Source organism: Pelophylax lessonae, assembly GCF_965119305.1.
Source record: "Pelophylax lessonae genome assembly, chromosome: 1".
NCBI lineage: Eukaryota > Metazoa > Chordata > Amphibia > Anura > Ranidae > Pelophylax > Pelophylax lessonae.
This window is the reverse complement of record NC_138768.1, coordinates 507,718,219-507,745,011: the sequence shown is the minus strand read 5'-3', so window position 1 is coordinate 507,745,011 and position 26,793 is coordinate 507,718,219. Positions and strand designations below refer to the sequence as shown.

The following is a 26,793-nucleotide window of genomic DNA, read 5'->3' as shown; positions in this document are numbered from 1 at the left end:
ATTGTGCACTTTTTAATGTATATTTGATTTTATGGTACAGTGGTGTTTTTTGCAAATGTTCAATTTTTGAAAATGTTCAAATTTCAAATATTTTTTCAAGCAGTATTTGCACTGTACTCATTTTTTATTTATAGAAAGTGTGGGTGAACTTAAACTGTATGGCTATGCTGTGGTTCCTGTAGGCTTTGCGTGTGTGCGGGGTGGGGGGGGGCCTCCATGTCCATTTTGCTTGGGGCCCTCAAACTGGTTGCTCAATCCAGAGTTGCGGACTTTAAAGGCACAGACTGAGTAGACAAAACAATTTAGTTAAAACCTTTACATTTTATTGAAGGTATTCTTTAAAATTCGTTATACAAATTACAACATATTAAAAACTGTCCTATTTGTGGAGAAAAACTCCATATGGGTTCAGAATAGATATACAAACATTGTACATAGTTTATTTGCAAGAGATACGCGTGTTGTACTGGTCTGGAAAGGTCGACGCATTTCGCATTGCGCTTCTTCGGGACCACAGACGGTTAAGTACTCTCTTGACAGAATAAGCAAAATATATAAATTAGTCAACAGTACATATTATCATGTGCTTGCATTTATGCAATACTTTATAATGTGACCATGAGAATTAAAAGCTAGTACATAGACCAACCTCCTTTAGTGCAACACACTATGTCATCCACTGTGAACCACGGCCAGTGGGGGGCAGGCAGAACCCACCTGTATTATGGAATAAAAATAAGGGGTATAACCGCTTTCAAGGGTACTTAAACTAGGAACAGTATCACAGGTGAGTATTCGTCCCATAATTACCTATAGTTTTTAGCTGATCTCAAAAAAGGGGGCGGCTGGGTGACAATTGGCATCTAAATTATCAGGTGGAGAATCCAAGCCTGAATGTAGGAAGTGTACGTATGTTAAATTATCTGATAGTCAACTAGTGTTGATTAAGAGTGATTTAAGCTTGTATTTACCTTGAGAGCTGTGTGATGAAAGATCACAGCTTCATAAATTGTTCTATTTATCCCATGTGCCAAAGGGAAAGGTGGTTTCCAATATTCTGAGATAAAGATACCGGACTGCTTTCTTTATATAATCTACAACAAGAGTTAGTCGAAGATATAGGTTCTAGTAGATGGAAATGTCATAATGAATAATTCTCAGGTTAGTGTTAATCGATACTTACAGGTAGCTTATGACCCAAAGTGTGGTTGATGTAAGGTAACAGTGTTTAGAAGAATTAGCGTCTCACGAAGAGGGGAAAGGAAAAAATCCCATATAGCAACCAGAAGGTCCCTTGGCACTAAAGCAGAGGGATAAGAGATATATATATAACGCTTTGAAGGACTCGAAGATGTATCACAGCATGACGCATATAGTAGCGCCAGCTCCAAACACAAATGTACTTGCATAGATGTATGCCTATGTCCGTATCCAGCCGTCCTATTGCATTCGGTGGTGATATAGTGACCTATATAGTCCCCAGCACACCGGCCGCTAATCGACACAGGTGCCAAACGTAGACCACGGCGCACCGGAAGTGCGTCATCCAGCCTACGCCGGAGATGACGTTCCGTGGAAAATAGATAAAAAAAAATAAAGAATTAAACGATGGAAAGACAGACACGTATGGGTGCTGGTAATAATGTGCAATCCCATCTCATTGTGCGCAAATATTGCGATGAGACCACCCTCAAAAAAAAAAAAAAAAAAAAAAAAGGGGGCGGTCCCAGTACAATACGCGCACAATGCAATGGAGGTATCTTCGAGGAGAGGAGGTTATAGTACAGGAGATGGATTCCATTTGCCCAAACAACACCGGGGGGGGGGGGGGAGAAGATCCCCCCAAAGAACTATTCTAGTAATTTGTATTTACTAAAATAATTGGATTTTCCATGTTCTGTGTACTGTGGAAGACCAGATATAGTAAATGCAGAGTCCTGGGTTTATTAAAGTTTTTAAGTACAACTAAAGGCTCATCGTGTAAACAAGTACCAAATCCAGTTACTTTGTGATGCACACACCTACATTGCCATGTACATAGAAAAAAAAACAAGCTTCCTTTACTTTCCCTTATTATTATCCTCCATTTGTGTCTCAGATGTCCCCTCACAGACACTGCACCTCACAGTGGGAAGGTTTCAGCAACAGAGAGTAATGATGTTACTCTAGAAAACAGTAGGCAGGGCAGGGAATGGCCAAGTGCTGATCGGCAAACTACAGGCTTGTGAATCAGCAGTTACAGTGCTGTTAGCCACGCTCCCTGCAACATTTTTTACACCATAGTACATAGTTACATAGTTAGTGAGGTTGAAAAAAGACATCAGTCCATCCAGTTCAACCTATGATGTGCGTGTGTGTTTGCTTTTAACCGTACATTGTATACCCCTGTATGTTGTGTAAGAAGCCACAACCTACATGAGTGCCAACTCTGAATTCAGATGCATTGCACCATTGTTGCCACACCATCACAGGACACTGCATTAGGTGAACACCATTGGTAGATTTATCAGGTTTTTAGGAGATTTGTAAAGGGACTAAGAAAAAACTAAGTGCCAATACAGATATAATTAGGTGCTGCAGCATGTGTTTTTTTTTTTCTTTTAAAGTGAGGCTTTAGTCTGTTAATTCAGTTTGAGGATGTTGGTGAAATGGCCTGTCAGTATCCACAAAGCTAGAAGCAGGTAAGATTCTGCAGTAAAAGGTCATTAAAATCTTTGGAATCTATAATTTGGCCTGAACAGTATTGTTTTTTTCTTCTCCGCTGATTTAACGATTTAAGTTAAACATCAAACGTGGTTTTAGTAATTGAAGGCTGATGTTTTCCTCTTAGACCATTCATGCTGAGCTCTCCAAGCTTGTCAAGAAGCATGCTGACCAGAAGAATGTAGAAACTGCCATGTACAAGAAGATGCTGGGAAATGTAGCCAGCTCCACCACCAAGTCATCCTCTAAGACTTCTTGGGTAATTAGCTTCACTACTCTGTCTTAAGATTTGTAATCTTACTACTTATATATGCCTATTTCATGAATCTGCAGACATGAGCACTTGTACATAAAATGTCCACAAGTCCTGTTTACATGTTATCTGCAGCAATGGTGTGTATGTTATACATAGGATGTGACATCATAGCAAAAGAAGGCCTTAAGTATAGTGAGTCGTTCATTAGGATGTATGACCTCCTTGTGCATTTTTTCATATGCTGTAAATCATATGTATGCTTTTTGTTTGGAAAACAGTTTGCAGTGGCTGCCCTCTTTTTTAGTGTGTTGTATGGCGTGATCTTTGAGGGAATTATATTTACAATGGGTATAGAAAAGAATCCCCCCTTTAAAATCACATTTTGTTGCTTTGCAGCCTGAAATGAAGACAGGTGCAGTTTTTGCATTATCCAGCTGTATTGACTCTTATAACTTTTAACATCCAAGTGAAAGATTGAATACCAACCTGTCAGAAAAAACATTTAAAAATTCAAAAATAGAATCTTAGAGTTGGAAAAAGAATCACCCTCCTCCCTTCTAAAAATGACTTGTAAACTCAGTCAGGTGTAGCTAATCACTATCTCAATGGCACACTAAGCCATTTAACTTTGAAATATGATCAGCGATGGCCTTTTTAATAATTTCAGCATGAAGAGTTTTCCTGGAGCATTTCAGTCCCTGGTACTGCAACTGAAGCAAACCATCAACTATGGACGGCAAGGCACTGTCAAAAGATATCTGGGATAAAGTTGTGGACAGGCACAAGCCAGGAGATGCATACAAAAACATTTCAAAGGCTTTATTAATGCATAGAAGCACTGTGAAGTCTCTTATTAAGAAGTGGAAGGTATTAAGTACAACAGACCCTCCCTGGATCAAGATGTCGCTCCAAACTGGATGAAAGAGCCAGGAGGAAGCTGGTCAGAGAGGCTACGAAGAGGCCTACAGCAACTCTGAAACAGTTGCAAGAATTTGTGACAGAGTGGTCATTGTGTGCATGGAACAAAAATATCACAAATTCTCCTCACATGTGGCTTATATGGAAGGGTTGCAAGAAAAAAGCCACTCAAGAAAGACCAAATGTAGTCATAACTGAGTTTTGCCAAAATACACTTTGAAAATTTCTGAGGCCACATGGAGATAGATGTTATGGTCAGATGAGACTAAAATTAAATTATTTGGCCTCAACGCCAAATGATATGTCTGGCGGAGAGCCGATACAGCTCACCATCCAAATAACACCATTTCTACAGTAAAGCATGGAGGTGGTAGTATCCTGTTATATGGGTGTTTCTCTGCAGCAGGGACTAGAGCACTTGTCAGGATAGAAGGAAAAATTAATGGGGCAAAATGTCAAATTCTTGAGGAAAATCTGCTGCCTTCTGTCAAAAAGTTGTCAATGGGAAGCGGGTTTACGTTCCAATATGACATGATCCAAAGAACACAGAGAAAATGACCACACGGTGGTTGAAGGAGAGAAAAGGTGAATGTCCTTGCATGGCCTAGTCGGAGCCCAGACTTCAACCCCATTGAAAATCTGTAGAATGACTTGAAGACTGCAGTCCACAAATGATCACCATCAAATTTAGATGTGCAAAGTTAGTAGAGACATACCCGTACAGACTAAAGGCTCTAATTAAAGCAAAAAGTGGTTCAACAAAATACAAACACAAGGGAGTGATTCTGTTTTTAAATCTTTTTTTTTTTTCTGACATGTTGGTGTTATCTTTCACTTGGATCAAATACAGCTGGATAAAACAAAAATGTGTTATTTCAGGCTGCAAAGCAACTAAATGAGATTATTTTCAAGGGGGTAATTCTTTTCTATGCTTACTGTACTGAAGTGTTATGTTTGCACTTACTGGTTAAGGTGCATAAAGGTGGTGAAACACAGGCTGCCAACCAGCTAGCATTTTGTTGCAGATACACAAGGGATGAGTCATTCATCTGACACATTCATACTTGTGTTAAGGCCCGTATACACCATAAAAAAATCTAAAGTAAATTTTTGTACTATTAGCGATCGGCTGATTATCTGATTGTGAGTATAAGGCTTTCGACAACCGAATCAGACTTTTCGGATGACAAAAACATTTTATAGCGGAAGAAGGAAGTACACAAGTACAAGCCCCCAGGGGTTTTTTAGCAGCAATACTTATAAGAATAGAATATGAGACTGTAATATTATCCAAAAAATTCTTCTTTATTATCAATAGAAAAGGTAAAAAACATATATAATAAAATGTCCCTGAAAGGGAAAGAGAGGTATATTATGAGCTCTGGTTACAGAAAAATGACATGAGTTACAAAGGTAACAATCGCACAAAATATCACATTGAGATGTAGGAATCCTGACGCGTTTCAACCTATATAGTAAGGTCTTCCTCAGGGAGTCTGTGTTGTCTGGAGAAAACTTAACAATTATAGTACATACATACAAAATTTGTATAATATCACATAAGTATATATAAACATGTGAAATAACTTTACCAAATTGACGATGTCAAACAGGGACCAGAAATCATATTTATGGCTGAGAAGTCCTCTTGAAACATGGAGATATAGGTTCCCCCACCAGGGGCAGCAGGAAAAATGCACGGGACTACAAGGAGTCACATCTATAGCCCACCAAGATGGGGCAAGGACACCTGCCTGGAAGACCATATCATACAATTTGTTAAGGATAGAGACACTGTGTGTCTCTATTTTGGCTGCAGGAGGAGAGGGAAAGAAAAAGAAACCGCCCAAGACCAGCCATGTGACCTAGAAAGAAAGAAAAAAGAAGAAAAGAGAAAAAGGAGGAAAGAAAAAAGGAAGAAAAAGAAGGAAGGAAACTGGGAAACACCTGGGGTGGAAAAGGAAAGGAAGGAAGGTGGGGGAGAAGGGGGGAGAGATGAACACGGGGAGGGGAAAAGAAGGGGGGGGCAAAAAAGTAAAGGGAGGGGGGGGGGAAGGAAGGGGAAAAAGGGGCAAAGATGGCTGAGTATTTTGCATGAACTGCAAAAATGTAGAAACTGTAACAAAGATATTCAGTGTACTCCTCAATGTTGAGGCAGTTAACAGAGTAGTAAATTAATTAAAAAGATCCAAAAAGATGAAAAGACAGCCAAAGAACTTGGGTGAAAAATAAATACTATGGACTAAATAAGAAAGAACTGGAGAGCAATTGAAGTGGTGGGAGCAGGGAAGAAAAATGGCATAACAGAAAAACCAAGTAAAGTAAATGTCAGATGGACCAAAAAAAGAGCGCCTTAAGCTTACCCGTCCTGCAGCAATACACAAGTCTATTTTTGTTATCAAGAAGTCTCCGTATGGAGGGATCAGTGTACTAGTGGATAATGACCCTTATATACCTGTGCGGGGATCCTAATAGGCAAATTCCAGGCAGGTGTGCAGCCCCGGTGGTGTGGCATCCGCTGAGCAGATGTTGTGATTCCCTCGGCGTTCCGGAAGGGGAGGTAAGAACCTCCCACCGGCGTCCGTCGTCTCTACGGCAACCCGATGGCCGAGTGCGCAGGTGCGGCAAATGGCTGCGCATGCGCATCGGCACTCGAAAGTCAGGGAGATCCAGAACGACGTTAGCATGGGGATGCTCCTCCCAACGTGCAGAAGGCCAATCGGTGGAGCATTAAGACGGCCAGAAGAGATGGCCGAATGTCTCCCCATTCTGGGAGACCGAGGCATAATTACACCACCTGGGGGGGGTAGGAGAAATACAGTGGGTACGGAAAGTATTCAGACCCCCTTAAATTTTTCACTCTTTGTTATATTGCAGCCATTTGCTAAAATCATTTAAGTTCATTCTTCTTCCTCATGAATGTACACATAGCACCCCATACTGACAGAAAAACACAGAATTGTTGACATTGTTGCAGATTTATTAAAAAAGAAAAACTGAAATATCACATGGTCCTAAGTATTCAGACCCTTTGCTCAGTATTTAGTAGAAGCCCCCTTTTGATCTAATACAGCCAGGAGTCTTTTTGGGAAAGATGCAACAAGTCTTTCACACCTGGATTTGGGATCCTCTGCCATTCCTCCTTGCAGATCCTCTCCAGTTCTGTCAGGTTGGATGGTAAACGTTGGTGGACAGCCATTTTTAGGTCTCTCCAGAGATGCTCAATTGGGTTTAAGTCAGGGCTCTGGCTGGGCCATTCAAGAACAGTCACGGAGTTGTTGTGAAGCCACTCCTTCGTTATAAATGCACATTATATCTTTTCATGTGACAACACTGAAGAAATGACACTTTGCTACAATGTAAAGTAGTGAGTGTACAGCTTGTAGAACAGTGTAAATTTGCTGTCCCTTCAAAATAACTCAGCACACAGCCATTAATGTCTAAACCAGTGGCAACAAAAGTGAGTACACCCCTAAATAAAAATGTCCAAATTGGGCCCAATTAGCCATTTTCCCTCCCCTGTGTCATGTGACTAGTTAGTGTTACAAGCTCTCAGGTGTGAATGGGGAATAGGTGTGTTAAATTTGGTGTTATCGCTCTCTCTCTCTCTCTCTCATACTGGTCATTGGAAGTTCAACTTGGCACCTCATGGCAAAGAACTCTCTGAGGATCTGAAAAAAAGAATTGTTGCTCTACATAAAGATGGCCTAGGCTATAAGAAGATTGCCAAGACCCTGAAACTGAGCTGCCGCACGGTGGCCAAGACCATACAGTGGTTTAACAGGACAGACTCTACTCCAAACAGGCCTCGCCATGGTCGACCAAAGAATTTGTTAGCGTCATATCCAGAGGTTGTCTTTGGGAAATAGACGTACGAGTGCTGCCAGCATATTGCTGCAGAGGTTAAAGGGGTGGGGGGAGGTCAGCCTATCAGTGCTTAGACCATACGCCGCACACACTGCATCAAATTGGTCTGCATGTGTGTCGTCCCAGAAGGAAGTTTCTTCTAAAGATGATGCACAAGAAAGCCCGCAAACAGTTTGCTGAAGACAAGCAGACTAAGGACATGAATTACTGGAACCATGTCCTGTGGTCTGATGAGACCAAGATGAACTTATTTGGTTCAGATGGTGTCAAGCGTGTGTGACGGCAACAAGGTGAGGAATATAAAGAAAAGTGTGTCTTGCCTACAGTCAAGCATGGTGGTGGGAGTGTCAGGGTCTGTCATGTCCTCTCAAGCTCCATCAGGTTGGATTGGGAGCGTCAGTGCATGGCCATTTTCAGATATCTCCAGAGATGTTCAAGTCTGGACTCTGGCTGGGCCAATCAAGGACATTCACAGAGTTGACCCATAATCACTCTTTTGTAATCTTGGCTGTGTGCTTAGGGTCATTGTCCTGTTGGAAGATTAACCTTTTGCCACAGTCTGAGGTCCAAAGTGCCTTGGAGCAGGTTTTCATCAAGGATGTCTCTGTACATTTCTGCGTTCATCTTCCCCTCAATCATAACTAGTCCCCCAGTTCCCGCCACTGAAAAACATCCCCACAGCATGCTGCCACCACCATGCTTCACTGTAGGGATGGCATTGGCCAGGTGATTAGCGATGCCTGCTTTCCTCCAAACATGAAACTTACAATTCGGGCCAAAGAGTTCAATCTTTGTTTCATCAGTTCAGAGAATTTTGATTCTAATGGTCTGAAAGTCCATTGGGTGCTTTTTGGCAAACTCCAGGCGGGCTGTCATGTACATTTTAATGAGGAGTGGCTTCCATCTTGCCACTATTCCATACAGGCATGATTGGTGGAGTGCTGCAGAGATGGTTGTTTTTCTTGAAGGTTCTCCTCTCTCCAGAGAAACACTGAAGCTCTGTCAGAGTGACCATCAGGTTCTTGGTCACATCCCTGACTAAGGCCCTTCTCCCCAGATTGCTCAGTTTGGCAAGAGTCCTGGTGCTTCCAAACTGCTTCAATTTATGAATAATGAAGGCCACTGTGCTCATTGAGATTTTCAATGCTACAAAAATTATTTTGTACCTTTCCCTAGATCTGTGCCTCAGTACAATCCTGCCTCGGAGTTCAAGACAGATCCTTGGACTTCATGGCTTGGTTTGTGCTCTGACATTCACTGTTAGCTGGGGGACCTTTATATAGACAGGCGTATGCCTTTCAAAATCATGTCCAATCAACTGAATTTACCACAGGTGGAACAAGTTGTAAAACCTCTCAAGGATTATCAGTGGATACAGGGTGCACTTATTTTGAGTGTCATGGCAAAGGCTGTGAATACTTGTGATTTTTTTTTTCCTTTATTTTTTTTGCAAAGATTTCAAACAAGATTTTTCATGTTGTCATTATGGGGTATTGCACAGATGTCAATGCAAGTCGCAGCTGAAATATTCAAAAATAGCGCAGGAACTTTTTTTTTAAATCGGTGCGGCACCGCAAAGTCAGTTTCACGCCTATTTGAAGAGTTAGATTGCCGATAATAGGATGCGATTTGGACCTGTCAAGTTGCATAGCAAGCCTCAATGGTGTGAACAGGGGCTTATTGTCATTTGTGTTCTTTTGTTCCAAAGATTCATTCTCATTAGCTGTTCCAGTCACATTTCTCACAGGGATAGAAATGGAGAGAAACTCTCAATGGGTCATCAACTGAGCAGTAAGTGACAGGAAAACTCCCAAAAATAGGACATGTGTTCCAGTGACCGTAGTCAGAGAAAGAGTCTTCCCTCAATTTTGTAGAGATTTCTTGTCATTTGTTAAGTCTCTGGGACAAGACAAAAAACTGACCGTGGTTTTCAAACAAAAGAAAAATGTTATAAATGGGATGTTGAAGGAATGCAGTCATGAGCACCAGATGTAAACTGCACATTTAATATATTCTTCTGTTTTTTTTTTTCCCCGCAGTCTATCTCTTGGAAGTGGCTTTTCGGGGCAACAGCCATAGCAATAGGTGGTGTAGCCCTTTCAGTTGTAATAGCGGCCCGCAATTAAGTAACCATATTGTGCTCATGAGGATGGAAGCCATTTTGTGTGAGAAGATCTAAAGGCATCAACAACTCTCACTCTACCCAGAAAGAATTTCTTTCCAAGGTTCAGTGTACAATCCGAAATGTATGTAATATTCATATATATATATTTTCTTAACAAATGGATACACATTTTCTCTTCAATTACTGTGAAAAAGAGCACTGTTCAATGGAGTTTATGGAGTAGGATAGAAGCGATGAGATTGCACGTAAAATTGGCTGCTGTTTATTTGTTTATTATGAATTATGTTATGTGCACTGTAGTACTACAGTGGACAGAGACTATTTTCAGACAGGTATCTGATCCTTTAAATTGTATTTATGTTAACCTCATATTTTTTGTCAAATGCATTTTCCAAAAATGTTTTCAAGTATTTCTTCAGCTAAATGCTGCTTAGACCATTGTTCTCCTATTGTTTAGCAGGCATTGTTAATGAGCTCATTTCTGTCATACATTACTTCTAAATGCCCTGTAGCTTATATGTTGAACCTGTTGACTTTTTTGACCATAATTTGGAACATTAAACAAATGTGGGGCATTTTTTGTTAACTGATGTCCATACTTGCTAATCCTGTAAACCAGAAGTTTGTTGTCCATTTGGGTAATTGTTAACTGGTTAGTAGGAAATGCACAAGTTAAATAAATATGGGAGTCGGGTTTTGAGGATGTGCAGGTATCCTGAGTGACGTGTTCTGCATGTACTGTAGATTGTTTCTCAAAGCATGTCACAGTTTTTTTGTGAAGAACCTTTTCCTCCATGTAATGTACTCATTACATTGGAAGCTTTGCAACATGGGGACCAGAAGCAGAATTTAGTGGACCACAGAGGCTACCATTGTGTTTTAAGAATTCTTGCTCCAAATTTTGAAATTATCTTTTAGAACGAATCATAGCCGTTTTCGTTGTATATGCTACAGTGGGACCATTCATAAACTCTGGAAGTCTCTTCAGGACCCCCATTGTACTCGTCTTCCCTAATTACTAAAAATGATATTCAGTTCAAGTCCACTTTAAAATGTTGTGATGTTATTTCTACTACATTTAATTCTCGGGCAGATACAGATGCATTGCCATGTGTGAGACAATTTGAAAAAAATAGTTTTGTTTCATTAGGCTTTTCAGATTAAAGCCATTTATTTCTGTTAAATCAAGGACCTTGAATCAGAAGATGCCTGTTCTATTAAATAAATTACTAGAGGTATTTAACTAGCGATCATCTTGTATTTGGATCTTGCATTAGTGTCAGTATGCTGGGATATTGCTGCCTCATACTGTGCAATGACACAGCATTCAAAGTAGCAAGGTTGTGTAGCAGATATCAGCAAATGTGAAATAAATGAGTAGAGTGTGGCAACTAGGCAAAAAAGCAATGCATTGTCATGCATGGAGTGCTGGCCAGGTTCTGATAGAAAGCAATTCCACCAATATGGTCTGTTTGAGAGCACTTAGTCACTGGAGCTGGTGATTATTGGTACATGTACTAATGACCCTTTTAGAGCTTTTAAAGCATATTCTGATCTAAAGAAAATATATTGTTATAATTTTACTGGTGAATAAAGATGATTACATTGTTTACTCACTTTCATTTTTTTGTCTCTGACCTTTGCTTGTGGTGTAGAACTAACTTAAAGTGTTACTAAACCCAGAACCCTGCATTCAAAAAAGAAGATTCACTCCAGAAATAAAGAGATTATTCTCCCACTCTACAAGACTCTGGTCCGGCCACATCTGGAGTATGCTGTCCAGTTCTGGGCACCGGTCCTCAGGAAGGATGTGCTGGAACTGGAGAAAGTCCAGAGAAGGGCAACAAAAATAATTAGGGGAATGGAGGACATCGGCTATGAGGAAAGACTACAAGCACTGAACCTATTCTCTCTGGAGAAGAGACGATTGAGGGGGGATATGATATCAATGTACAAATACTGTACTGGTGATGACCCTAGCATAGTTGCCAACATTTGAAAAGAAATTCCAGGGACACTTTGCAGCACAGCTATCAATTACTTACCACACCCACTTCCCTGAAGCTCCGCCCACTGTGCATAATTAATCCCCACCTACTTATCATCAGATTATAGGGTCTACTCAATAAAGAGAGAATTACAGGTAATTGAAAAGGGAATTTGAAACGTGAGGCCAAAGTAGCAGAGTTGGAATAATTATTCCATTCAGCTGCACTACTTCTGCCTAAAGTTTAAAATTCTCATCACAATTCCCTGCAATTCTAAAGTGTGAAATGTGCTCAGGTGTGACCATACAAAAAATGTAATATGTAAATATAAATAAAGTGCAAGGTGCCACCCACTTCATGCTGTACACTTTGAGCCACTAATTTTATGTATTCTGTACATATAGAGATACTCACTGTATACAGGACAGGACCTGGTTGTATATTCCACTCACTGTACACAGGAAAGGACTCAGGCAAATATTTTACTGTTTACATTGGAGAGGGCCCAGGAATATGGAATATATTCTACTCTCTGTATACAGGAGTGGACCTGGGTAAATATTCCACTGACTGTAGATAGTACAGTTCCCAGGTGTATATTCTGCTCGCTGTGCACAGGACAGGACCTGGGTATATATTGTACTCACTGTATACAGGACAGGACCTGGGTATATATTCTGCTCGCTGTGTACAGGACAGGACCTGGGTATATATTCTGCTCGCTGTGTACAGGATAGGACCTGGGTTTATATTGTACTCACTGTGCACAGGACAGGACCTGGGTATATATTCTGCTCGCTGTGTACAGGACAGGACCTGGGTATATATTGTACTCACTGTATACAGGACAGGACCTGGGTATATATTCTGCTCGCTGTGTACAGGATAGGACCTGGGTTTATATTGTACTCACTGTGCACAGGACAGGACCTGGGTATATATTCTGCTCTCTGTGCACAGGACAGGACCTGGGTATATATTCTGCTCACTGTGTACAGGACAGGACCTGGGTATATATTGTACTCACTGTATACAGGACAGGACCTGGGTATATATTCTGCTCACTGTGTACAGGACAGGACCTGGGTATATATTGTACTCACTGTATACAGGACAGGACCTGGGTATATATTCTGCTTGCCGTGTACAGGACAGGGCCTGGGTATATATTCTGCTTGCTGTGTACAGGACAGGACCTGGGTATATATTCTGCTCACTGTGCACAGGACAGGACCTGGGTATATATTCTGCTTACTGTGTACAGGACAGGACCTGGGTATATATTGTACTCACTGTATACAGGACCTGGGTATATATTCTGCTCGCTGTGTACAGGACAGGACCTGTTATATATTGTACTCACTGTATACAGGACAGAACCTGGGTATATATTGTACTCACTGTATACAGGACAGGACCTGGGTATATATTGTACTCACTGTATACAGGACAGGACCTGGGTATATATTCTGCTCGCTGTGTACAGGACAGGACCTGTTATATATTGTACTCACTGTATACAGGACAGAACCTGGGTATATATTGTACTCACTGTATACAGGACAGGACCTGGGTATATATTCTGCTTGCTGTGTACAGGACAGGACCTGGGTATATATTGTACTCACTGTATACAGGACAGGACCTGGGTATATATTCTGCTCGCTGTGTACAGGACAGGACCTGTTATATATTGTACTCACTGTATACAGGACAGAACCTGGGTATATATTGTACTCACTGTATACAGGACAGAACCTGGGTATATATTCTGCTTGCTGTGTACAGGACAGGACCTGGGTATATATTGTACTCACTGTATACAGGACAGGACCTGGGTATATATTCTGCTTGCTGTGTACAGGACAGGACCTGGGTATATATTGTACTCACTGTATACAGGACAGGACCTGGGTATATATTGTACTCACTGTATACAGGACAGAACCTGGGTATATATTCTGCTTGCTGTGTACAGGATAGGACCTGGGTATATATTGTACTCACTGTATACAGGACAGGACCTGGGTATATATTCTGCTCGCTGTGTACAGGACAGGACCTGGGTATATATTGTACTCACTGTATACAGGACAGGACCTGGGTATATATTCTGCTCGCTGTGTACAGGACAGGACCTGGGTATATATTGTACTCACTGTATACAGGACAGGACCTGGGTATATATTCTGCTTGCTGTGTGCAGAACAGGACCTGGGTATATATTGTATAGGGCCTGAGCATATATTCTGCTAATTGTATACAGGAAATAACCAGGGTATTTGTTCTTCATTGTAAACAGGAAAGGATTGGGGTTTATATTCTACTCACTGTACTTGTCATTTCTACATTCACAGATTCCTTTGAATGAATGATGCGGCTTTATGGGTGAATCCCTGAAATGCCATGCTGTTATCAAAATCTGACAGTGTGTGTGGGGAGAAGAACCTCTGCCTGCCATTACGCTGGGAAGGGGGGATGCTGAGAAGGAGAGGGGGGCAACTAGAAGATGTTATACACTGAATACAAGTCTAACATCTTCTGAAAGATTCATTTAGCCTTTAAACTGCTACATGTGCAGTTATTTTTCTTGCTCAGCCCACTGGCTGACAGATTAGGAATTAGTGGGACATTTCAGGTGCTCCATAGATGTATTCTATATACAGATTATATTTTACAAAAAAGAATGATTTTTTAATAAGATACATTGTTTATGTAGAATACATCTATGGAGAATCTGAAATGTCCCACTAATTCCTCACCTATTCAAGAATTTTTCTTTCTCTTTCAATAAACCTGCAGTGAAAAGTGCATGGCAGGTTACATCACAGTATGGGGTGCAGAGCAGTCGGGACTCACTGTAGGAGAGGATTCAGTCTGTTATCCATGCTTCATTCACTCTGCTCTGGAGGAGGTCCCTGCTATGTGCTGGGCGGGAACCAATCAATGCTGCAGTATAAGATTCTCTTCTCTTCCTGCTCTGCCCACATGTACTGTCGGTGGGGCTGTACCATCCCCGATCCAGGGAGGGTGGGGGGCTACTGACAGGAATTTAAGGAGAGAGCGAGGTTTCTGTCCTGCAAAGGGGGGCATCTTCTGCTGCAGCCAGCAAGGGCGCATCCTCTTTGTTTTTGGGCAGGGAACAGAGCATACAAGTGTCACTGCTAGATTTTGTGGAGAGATTTTTCTGCTTACAACCTGACGCCCCCTCCCACACTGAGACCCTTGTACCGGCTCTGGCCGCAACTGCCTCTCCCACTGGCCGGGACAGGTCCCGGGCAGACTAAATAGCCGGGACTAGGTCCTATTTGGCGGGACTGTCCCTTTAAAAACGGGACAGTTGGCAGGTATGCCCTAGCATAAGGAACAAACTTTTTAGAGAAAGGGAATATAATAAGACACGTGGCCACTCACTAAAATTAGAGGAAAAACGGTCTAACCTTAACCATTTGCCGACCGCTCACATGGAGCGTACTGCGGCAAAGTCGCTCGATTCCATCCAGCGACGTAGACTCCTCCCCTTGTGGGCGGGCTCGCTCCTGATGTATTCAGACACAGCGGGAGTCGGGCCAGGGGAGGAGAGGCGGTGGTCACCGCCGCTCTTCCCCGATCGCCGGGGATCGAGTGAGTAAATCCGCCCGCTTGTGTAAACAAAGCGGGCGGATCTCCTATGTGACAGGCAGGGACAGATTACAGGATTCAGCATAGCTGAACCTGCGATCTGTGTCTGTGTCACACAGTCCCCTCCCCCCACACATGTCAGTAAGCACCAGGCATACATTTAACCCCTTGATCACCAATAAAGTTAACCCCTTCCCTGCCAGTGTAATTATTACAGTAACAGTGCATATTTATAGCACTGATTACTCTAGTAATGTCATTGGTACCCCCCAAAAGTGTCAAAAATGTCAGTCAAGGGTCCGATCTGTCTGCCGCAATGTCGCAGTCCTGCAAAAAAAATTGCAGATCGCTGCCATTACTCGTTAAAAAAATAAATAATAAAAATGACATAAATGAGAAATCTTTCCCGTAGTTAGTAGCTGCGATAACTTTTGCGCAAACCAATCAAATTGTGTTTACATACGCTTATTGTGATTTTTTTTTTTTACCAAACATATGTAGCAGAAAACAAATTGGCCTAAAATGTTAAAAAATGTTGTTTTTTACATTTTTTTGGGGGGGCATTTCATATAAAAAATGTGAAAAATATTGTTATTTTTTCAAAATTGTCGCTCTTTTTTTGTTTATAGCGCAAAGAGTAAAAATCGCACAGGTGATCAAATACCACCAAAATAAGCTCTATTTGTGGGGAACAAAAAGGTACAGGGTCGCACGACCGCGCAATTGTCCGTTAAAGTAACGCAGTGCCGAATCGCAAAATATGGCCTGGTCAGGAATGGGGTAAAATCTTCCGGTCTTAAAGTGGTTAAAAATACGCTCATTGAGAATTTTTTTGTCAAAGACATGTAGCTAAATACATTTTGGCCTAAATATATGACAAAAATTGAATATATTGGATATTTTTTAACTGTCAAAGTAGAAAAATTGTTGTTTTTTTCAAAATTGTCGCTCTTTTTTTATTAATATCGCAAAAAATGAAAAGCGCAGAGGTGATCAAATACCACCAAAAGAAAGCTCTGTTTGTGGGAAAAAAAGGACGTAAATTTTGTTTGGGTACAGCGTTGCACGACCGCGCAATTGTCAGTTAAAGTCGCACAGTGCCAAGTTGCAAAAAGTGGCCTGGACGTAAAGCAGAAAAATCCTCCGGTCCTAAAGTGGTTAACCACTTAAGCCCCGGAAGATTTTACCCCCTTCCTGACCAGGGGGTTTTTGCGATTTTTTTTTTACTGCGTGATTTTGACGGACAATTGCGCGGTCGTGCGACGCTGTACCTAAACGAATTTCATGTCCTTTTTTTCCCACAAACAGAGCTTTCTTTTGGTGGTATTTGATCACCTGTGCGATTTTTTGATCATGCGCTATAAACAAAAAAATAGCGTAATTTTTGCAAAAATAACAATATTTTTCACTTTTTTTATATGAAATTCCCCCCCAAAAAAATGTAAAAATCTAAATTTTTTAACATTTTCGGCCAAATTGTTTTACGCTACATATGTTTGGTAAAAAAAAATTGCAAAAAGCGTATTTTGATTGGTTTGCGCAAAAGTTATCGCGTTTACTAACAAAGGGAAAGATTTTTGTCATTTTTGGTGTTTTTTTTTTAATGAGTAATGGCGGCGATCTGCGATTTTTTTTTTTGCGGTACTGCGACATTGCGGCGGACAGATCGGACCCTTGACTGACATTTTTGACACTTTTGGGGTTACCAGTGACATTACTGCAGTAATCAGTGCTATATATATGCACTGTTACTGCAAAAATGACACTGGCAGGGAAGGGGTTAACTGTATTGGACAGGGAGGGGTTAAGTGTGTCCTAGGGGCGTGCTTCTAACTGTAGGGGGACATGTCTCCTAGTGTAAAAACAAAGATCAACGGTTCTACATAGTAGAACCGTCTGATCTTCATTTTTACACAGGGGAGAATGACAGGCGGCTTGTTTACATACGCCGCTCTGTCTTTCTCCCGCTGTACCGGCGATCGTACTGTGACCGGCGGACATCCTCTGTGAACGAGCCTCAGCGGGCGCGCGCTCGCCCGCCCGCTATTGGCTCTAAAAGGAGTGACAGGCGAGCAACGTAGACCTACGTCACTCTGCCTGGCCGGGGCTGACTGCCGCAGTAAATATACTGTGAGCAGTCAGCAACCGGTTAAAATACGTAAGGGGTTCTTCACTGTCAGAGCAGTAAGGATGTGGAATTCTCTTCCACAAGCAGTCGTATCAGCAGGGAGCATCAATAGTTTCAAAAAACGATTAGATGGGAACCTTAAAGACCACAACATACAGGGGTATTCAATGTATGGTTAACGGCAAACACACACTAACATCATAGGTTGAACCGGATGGACTGATGTCTTTTTTCAACCTCACAAACTATGTAACTAGCAATACGCACAAAACTGAGCATGTGCAGAGTGCCCCCAAGGCTCTGTACAGTACTATCAGGAGATGGATTGGGGACAGTAAAAAAAATGGGGGGGGGGGATCAGAAAAGACAGGATCATACAGCCTTTTTAGACCATGCACAGGATTAGACCCTTAGGTTCCACGGGGAGTATAACCAGCATGCTTTACTGCATATAAAGACTGATTTCTCTTATGTTTGACTGACACAGCGCTCCATAAATCAGAACTGCTGGGTTATATTGCCTACTCCAGGAGTAGGATTTGGCATAACAAAAAACACCGTCCTCAGCTGGTATATAACCCCCCTCTCTGCTCTAGGTAATCAGTTTTATCTGTCTAGTCAGGAGTAAGGACCTTGGCTCCCGGCTGGGATCTCTGGTCCTAGCAATTTTTCTCCTTCCTTACATCTTTTTTGTTTTTTGCTCTAGCGAGATCTGCAATCAACTGCTGGGCTCGGTGACTGGCTGGGTAATCTATTCTCTCGGCAATTTCTACCAGCAAATCAGAGGGACATCGATGGGGGCACCGTGGGCACCTGCCTACGCATGTCTCCATCTGGGCCTCTGGGAGGAGCAGGTGATCTATCCATCCCCGGTGTACCTCAGCCACTGCCACATGTGGCTGAGGTACATTGACGATGTCCTGCTCCTCTGGGGAGGGACCCTCCCCCAGCTGGAAGATTTTGTCGATAGTCTGAACCTGAATGACCACAATATAAGATTGACCTACACGGCAACGACTGATGAACTCCCTTTCCTGGACCTCTTAATCTCACAGGATAATAAGGGCCTCAAGACTAAGACTTTCCTGTAAGGAAACGGCTGCCAACGCCCTTCTGGCTGCTGATAGTCATCATCCCAGATCCTTGATCGAAGGTATTCTTAAGAATAAAGAGGAACTGTTCTGACATGCACTACCAGACAGAGGCAAGAGATCTACATAAGAGGTTCAGGGAAAGGGGGTAGTCGAACAGAGTAATCAGGAATGCACGCAAGAGGGCAGCACTCAAGAATAGGGCAGATCTGCTTACCAACAGGGAAGAACAATCTATTCCCGTGCTGGATGTTAAATCTCAGCACCCCCGGATAGTTACCAAGTTCGGTACTCAATGGGTCCAGCTAAAAGCCATTCTCAATAAACACTGGCAGGTCTTAACAGTCTCCCCTACCATAGGATCCATCGTAGGCCCACGGCCACTCGTTACAGCTAAAAGAGCAAGAAACCTTAAGGACAGTCTTATGCACTCGGAGTATGTCAGAACAGGCAAAAGTAGGGACTGGTTGTCTACATTACCCCAATTGAGAGGCAAGTTTGCCTGTGGCAGGTGTTCCATATGCAGGTATGTGATTAAATCAGACTCTTTTCCTAGCTGTGATGGGTCAACTAATTTTAAGATAAATAGTTTCATTAATTGTCAAACCACACAAGTCCTTTACCAGCTGATCTGTCCATGCAACAAATCCTACATAGGGAAAACAAAAAGACAGCTTAAAGTGAGGATATCTGAACATCTGACTGACATTCGGAAAAAAGTTGATGACAAGACTATTCCGTTACATTTTTTAGAGCATCATGATTCCAAGCCAGACAGCCTTAAAATAAGAGGCATTTATGCCTTGAAACTTCCACCTAGAAGGGGAGATTTCAATAAAATTATATTACAAAAGGAGAAGTATTGGATATACAGAATGGGGTCACTTGCGCCCCATGGATTAAATGTGGAATTTAGTCTACAACCCTTTCTGGAATCTTAATACGTCTCCCTTCTACCATCTTTGGGAATGGCTGCTACTTATAGGGAATCAACCTGCTCTTTAGCATGTACCGGTGTTTGTTCGATATACTCACCAGAAACGGTATATATCCTCTTCCCACGTCATATAGATAGAAGTATTCTGTAGGAGTATGTACCTTCTTATATCCCTATCCATCAGGGTGTTTACAATCTATATATCTGCCCATGTGTGGCTATTAACTTTCTAATTGTATGTAGAGGGGCCTTACCTCTATATGACGTGGGGATATGATCAAAATCTTTGGATATGCTGTCTGTGGATGGTTACACCTTTACTAAGGCCTTTAACTCCCGCAAAGTCAGAAGAGTATCCCTTTCTTGCCCTTGTTCTATTTTGTGCCTTTTTTTTCTGTGTAAAAAAATAGCCTTTGGAAAAACGCACGTATATATGTGCATCATTTACAGCAAAACCTTCCTTCTTTTCTTGCATGTATGTGCTTTCCTGTATGTGTTTTAATCTTTTTTTATATAAATTGGCTCAATTTTTGATCCATATATGCTGTATCTTTCCTTAGAAATGGATATCCTTTTTGCATGAGATGTACGTTTCTAGGGAGAAAGTATTGACGTTGGTGGGAGGATTATATTAATTTATCCTCACCTTTGTGCGAGGGCATCTTGTGGCCAAAATTGCGTATTGCACTTTATTTTTTATCTAATCAGTACTACACCTGAATGCAATTAATTGGCCTCTATAAATGTCTGTGCACTTCCTTCCACCACTAGCTCTGAGGAAACTGGTTTGGCACCAGTGAAACATGTCAGCGTAGACGTCATCAGCTTGTCTCCAATTGAGTTTTGACCATCGTGACCATCGAGCACCGTACGGCTGGATCTTATTCGTTCCCCCACCCCCTTCGCCCGGCGTGACATCAGGCTGCCATTGACATTTCCTGTTCCCGCCATAGGGAAGTGTGCAGAGGGGAGCCAGACACGGGGAATGCCTCTGCCGGAGTGCACCGTCTACAGGTCATTTGGGTCAACATCTCCCATGAAGACTTCCATGGTTTACATTCCAGGATGGTAACTCACTATCTCTCCTATAACAGTCTCTTTATTTGATGTGGTTTGAGAGAACTCATTATCCACACAACGCTGGGTTTACCTGAGAGTTTGTGTACATCAGCAAATCGTATCTGCCTGCCATTCAGTTACCAACTACTCGGCTCTTGTTGATTCCAGGTTCTTCATATAGGACCCTATATTACTTATATCCATTCACCCGTGGTGGTGAGCTCTCACTTGAGGAACTACATCGGCTGAACTGTATATGGGCAGTACTTTTGTGATTGATTCTTTGACCCTGGGATTGCTTGATTCACCCTCCTGGTTTATGTAACCTGATATCCCTCATCATCATCATTATTATGATTATTATCATTAGTACTACCATCTAATTATCTTTGGAAGCTCATTTATCCAACCCGGGTTGATGTTTTTCATTTGGATGATATTGTGTTTTTAATCAGATTTTACTTATGTTATGTCACACCTTATTACACTGTTTTTGCTACCTTGCACTGGCACATGTGCCTAATAAAGTTTATTTTTGTTTAATTTGCATAACAGTGTCCTTAGTTGACTCCTCTGGGGGGATTCTTGTTCTCTCCATACCTTGTTTTTTACAGTACTGCTCTGTCAACGGCCACCTGTTGTGAATCTGGATTTCACCAATTTTTTGGTGCTCCCGTTCACTGGGGCCTTTGGGTATGTGCTCCAATTTTGGGTAATCTAGATCCAGTGATCCCCCCAGCCCAGCCAGCGAACGCATGCAGACCACAGCTACACGCTGGAGGCTGATCCGCCAGTTTAAGGTCTTGCAGGGTAGCATACGACTGATGGTGGGTCTGAGTCGCAGCAGTCCCTTGGCTGACAGCTCCCCTACTTCGGTGGCGAGGATTCTGTCTGTGAGTTAGGTTAAGTACAGTCCCCCCTCTCCCCTTCTGGCCTTTTATTTTGGGGTGGACGCGGGTAACCTCCAGGGACAGTTGGACCTGCAGGTTCCCTCCTCCCATCCTTAAATCCCTCAGTGAGCTGGGCTTCCCCCACTCCCTTTCCCCCATCTGCACCCGGAGTCTGGTGGAGGTCCCAGGGCAGAGGATTTGGCAGAGACTCCTGGGGTCTCCCCCCACTATCCCCACTCTGTAAGGGGCCCCAGTGTGGTGATCCCTAGGTGCACGCCCTACTGTTTGCAGTGTGGGTATAGTGCAGGAGGTCCCAATGTAGAGACCAGTGCAGAGTGCACAGCACAGTCTTCCCCTTACGTGTGTTCTACCTTCAGGGGGGTCCCCTTGCAAAGGGTTTAGCGTTACAAAGGGCACAAGAAAGATCCTGGCAGCATACTTCAGCATTTATAGTTAAAGGCGGCTATTTTCCCTTAGTCTGGCTGGTCTCCAGCTGGTGGCCATGTTTGTGTAGCCCAATGTCACGGGGGCTATTTTCTCTTAGTCCAGGAGGCACTGGAGACGACCGAAGCCTCTTGGGGAATGCCGAAACTCCTCCTCCGTTTCCTGTGCCCAGGACATATGAACAGGGATGGCATCCATAGTAATGCTGGCTCCAAATTCTCGGTGCTCCTCTGATCAGAGTCCTTGGGGGTCCCTGTTATATCTCTCTCCGATGATAGGTACCCTGAGCATTGGGGGTATACTTTAGTGGTGCCAAAAGATCGATTTTATACTGCAAGGTCTTCTCTTCCTTTATGGAGCCTCAGGGTCACATCTCCCGCACTAACCCCCTCATGGAAGTGGCAAGTCCCTCGGAACCCAAGCTTCCCATGGTTGCACTGATGCTGGTCCTGCAGTCCTTAGTGTCCTGGGTGGAAGTGGCTTGTGGGCAAAGGCCCTGGAGGAAGAGTCCCCCCGTCTTTCCCTGCTCAGTCTGTCTCATCTGATTCTGAGCCTGATGCCGCCGTGGACATGGCCCGTCCAGGGGGCTTAATATCGCACGCCCTGATCCATTCGATGGTGAGGATGATTTCTCCATGGTCGCAGCAGCAAATTAAAAAGCGCTGGTAGACGCACTTCTCTTGTCTTCATATTTGATAGTCATTTCTTTTGCATGTGTGCGCTATTCTTTTTTAATATAGACACACTTATCACTGAAGTGCGTGAGACTTTAAAAAAATGGAGGAATGCGGCTGATTTAGCCACAGACGTGGCTGTGTCGTTTGGTACACATAAGTAACCCTGGCACTCCAAAGGTGTTTCTTTATGGGCCTTATTTTGACAGGTTTTCTTGTACGAAATAGGAACAAATAAAATGACTGTGGTCCCCAAACGTTTTGCTGTAAGTTACCCATTTGAGGATTCACTTTTAAAAAAGTGGACTAGTCCACCAGTGGTGGACACTCCTGTTTCCAGATTGAACAAGGCTACCATGATCCCAGTAGAGGAATCCCTGTCCTTTACGGACCCAGCTGACAGGAAAGGGAAGGCTGTGGCATGAAGCATGTTTACTTTGGCTGGTTCGACATTGCAGCCAATCTTTGCCTCAGCCCTTGTGTCTCAGACCCTAACTGTGAATGGGCCCAACTTTTGTGCCAGGACCTGGGGGGTTGGAAGATCCCCGCTGCTTATGTTGTTTTAGCGGACCAGTTGGTCCATAGGCTGCAGTTTATTTGTGATGCAGCTTTGAATACAGCTCCTGTGCTGTCCAAACTTTCTTTTCAGTGGTGGTGATGAGGCGCGTGCTGTGGCTTAAGAATTGGTCTGCAGACCAAGCCTCTAAGAAAGCTCTCATTGATCTGCCCTTTCAAGGCGATCGCCGTTTTGGGGCTACCCTGGATGACATCATTAAGGGTATCACAGGGGGAAAGATACCTTCCTGCCATAGTCTAGGAAATGGAAGGAGCCTCGTCGCAGACAGGGGCCTTCCTTCTCAGCACATAGAAAATGTTGTCCTTCTAGGATGGAAAATAAGGGAAATAGATCTTTTAAATCTTCCCCAAGAGGTTCTCTGGTCCCGCAGGCAACACCCCTTCAGCATGAAGGTCTGCCCTCACCCATTATTGGGATGGGCGGGACATCTTTGCTGATTTCCGGCCTCATGGACTTCCTTCATGAGCTTCAAGGGGGTTCATGAAATTATTTTGGGGGTACCCAGAAAGGGGGACAAAGATTATCCTTTTCAGTTTTTTTAGGTCCTTAGTCTCCTTGTGCAGATTTAATTTCTGCAAAGGTTCAGGTGATGTCTGAACTACCTAAGGTCCCCACCATGCACACATTTCTAACCTTCCTAGCAAATGAGCATTGACAAAATCTTTCGCTTAGCAGCAAAAGGGTCGCTGGTTCAAATCCCAACCACGACACTACCTGCCTGGAGTTTGCATGTTCTCCCTGTGCCTGCGTGGGTTTCCTCTGGGTACTCCGTTTTCCTCCCACACTCCAAACACATGCTGGTAGGTTAATTGGATCCTGTCTAAACTGGCCCTAGTATGTGTATGAATGTGCATTAGGGGCCTTCGATTATAAGGTCCTTGAGGGCAGGGACTGATGTGAATGTACAATGTATATGTAAAGCTCTGCGTAAATTGACAGCGCTATAGAAGTACCTGAAATAAATAAAATCTGAATGCTATAGTCAGTAACGTGTACATTGTCCAAATACTGTATACAACAATAGTACAGATTTCCCCAAGACAGCATGTGCAACCGTTGTTCCAAAGGCATTTGAAAAATGTTCCCACAAGAAAACTGATATTTGCTCATGAAAATCAACAGATAATTTTTATGTAAATCAGAGAAATCTCAGAACCTTGAACACAGAACTTGAAGCATTTATCCTGCATGATCATCTATCAACAGCTGCTTGAATTGTCATAGCAGACATTGACATTCTGGAAATTCACCTCAGCAGGCAACATGTAGATCAGTCAAATACTGGACCTCAGTTCCTGGAAATGTACCCCAGCAACTGAAGCTCAGTGTCATATCAGACCCCTAGATCTGGAGTTTGACTGCAGCAGCTGGTTCTGTTCCCTAGTGTCGCACAAGAATACCATTTAGAGATTCATGTCAACAGCCACACTTTGGCTCAGAGACTAGACTCTTTAAATCTGGTTGTGGCCTCAAACACTCTCCTTGGCAGTAGAGACTCCTATAGCATTTCCCCTAAATCGTCTGATGGGTCTGATCCAAGGCATATGATCTCACATGGGTTTTCAGGGACCTTAGCCTCTGTGCAAGATTCATGTGTAAACTTCCTAGTGTGGTGGATTTCTCTATTGTTCATCTACAGAAGCAGCTGCTTATCTTCATGACTCATAGGGTTATGCTCCCCCTTCTAGGAATAGGCACTAGGCAGGAAAAAAAAAAACGTAACCACGCCTATGGGGGCTGTCCCTGCAGGCATAACCCCTCAGACTCTGCTATTAACAAACAGTTTTGTTCTGCCTAGTGTTAGGAATAGGACCTAGCTCCCTGCTGGGACTTCGGTCTTAGCTGTAACAAGGAAAGTTTGTGATTTTTTTTTTTTTTTTTAACTAGTTAGTTCCTGAGGACCAAGATCCAGAGGAACTGCAAGCAACAGCCGGCTGTGGTTTCGCACTGGATAATGTAGATCCTTAAGATCTCCCAGCCTGGCCAGCGAGCATGCCCAGGTTATAGTCCAGAAATAGGCCTCGCCACGACAGTGCCCCGATAGATGGGGACGAGCCTGCGAGTGGACATTCTTGCTGGGATGCATCAACTTGGAACGCTCTGAGTCGCAGCTTCCCCTTGGCTGGCAGCACCCTCATCCCGGGTAGGAGGTGTTCTGTATCAGAGTGGCGCCCACCTGGTACCGTGGTATGGTGAGTAAAATTATCCCCCCAAACACCCTTGGCGGTCGCAGGGGGTGCATGGGCCCCTCCCTGGAATGGTCCGGACCTTAGGGGCTTCCTCGGTTCCCTGGCACCCCAGAGGACTAATCTGGTGTACCCCTTGGCATTCCCCTACCCCTAGCAGGTTTTAGCTTTGGAAAGGGGGTAATAATGCGGTCGGTATGGTGCTTATTTGAGGGGGGTTGATTGTTCTGGGTGGGTCCCTGGCTGGGGACCTTTAGATGCCTATTGTTCTGGGACCCATTTAGGGGGTCCTGGAGACTGCATGGCATGTCGTGGTGGCACTATTTTGCTGTGGTTCATGATCTCTATGTTCCCATTAGTTTACATGGGCAGCCATTTTCTATACTTCCCCATTGAGAATGTATGAGCGGCCATTTTCTTAAGGTCCGTGGGATGGACAGGCATGCGGCATGGCTTATAATGATAGAGGCAGAGCTTCTTCCTCTGCAGACAGTGTTAGTTTCGTGTTTACACTGATCAGGCTAGATGCTTCTCTGTGGTCTGGTAATGTTCCTGGGTTTCCCCTCTTCTGCTCTGCTATTATTACATAATAATCAGGGATTGTGAATCTGCAGTTATAGCAGTGGGACCGTGTTTTTCGAGGTCTTAAAGGGACATTACACAAAAAATGTTTATTTGGCATTGGAGTCCCAGGATAAAATTCACCTGCAGACCCCCTGGAAGTGACTGCGGGACCCTCCGGTTCACAGTCGCAGCCAGGAATTGCACTTTGTTTTTTGCAAAGCCTGATGTCAAAAGTGGATTTTGTCATTTCTGGTGCTGCCAGCCGCAAACGCCCCCCGCCCTCACCTCCATCGGCACGGTTTTCAGACTCTGAGACCGATCTGGTTGCTGCGGAAGCAGACCACCTTGAGGGGTCGGGGTCTTCACATTCTGATGGTGAAGAGGACCTGTCCTCATCAGCCGCCACGCGGGAATGTGCATTGGTGGAAGCCAGTAGTTTGTGTGGGAAACCCTAAAATTGGCTGATGAAACTACAGCGTCAGATACGTAGGTGTCTTTTGGCTCCCGCAAATCCTGTAAATCGGGCGAGGTATTCCCTTGTCCAGAAATGTTTTATACTATTGTGGATGAACACATGTTGGTGGTGCCTAAGTGTTTTGCACGCCATTATCCTTTTGCGGAGGCGGTGTCCAAAAGGTGGACTGTACCACCAAAAGTGGATTCTCTAGTGGCCAGGTTGAATAAAGCGACTCTGGTACCGGTGGAAGAGTCTCCAAACTTTCCAGATCCCGTGGATAGACGAGTGGAATCCTTGTCCTGCCATTT

At 43.3% G+C, this 26,793-nt stretch overlaps 1 protein-coding gene across 1 annotated transcript in view; it reads left to right on the top strand.

Annotated features, from left to right (window-relative positions):
* Positions 1–11,038, top strand: part of FKBP8 (FKBP prolyl isomerase 8) — a 283,682-nt gene extending 272,644 nt beyond the window's left edge. Inside the window, exons 7-8 of the mRNA XM_082257659.1 lie at positions 2,831–2,962; positions 9,784–11,038. Of these exons, the coding sequence (XP_082113785.1) occupies positions 2,831–2,962; positions 9,784–9,870 (219 nt within the window). The 3' untranslated portion in view covers positions 9,871–11,038. The remainder of the gene's footprint in view (positions 1–2,830; positions 2,963–9,783) is intronic.
* The last annotated feature ends 15,755 nt before the right edge of the window (positions 11,039–26,793 follow it).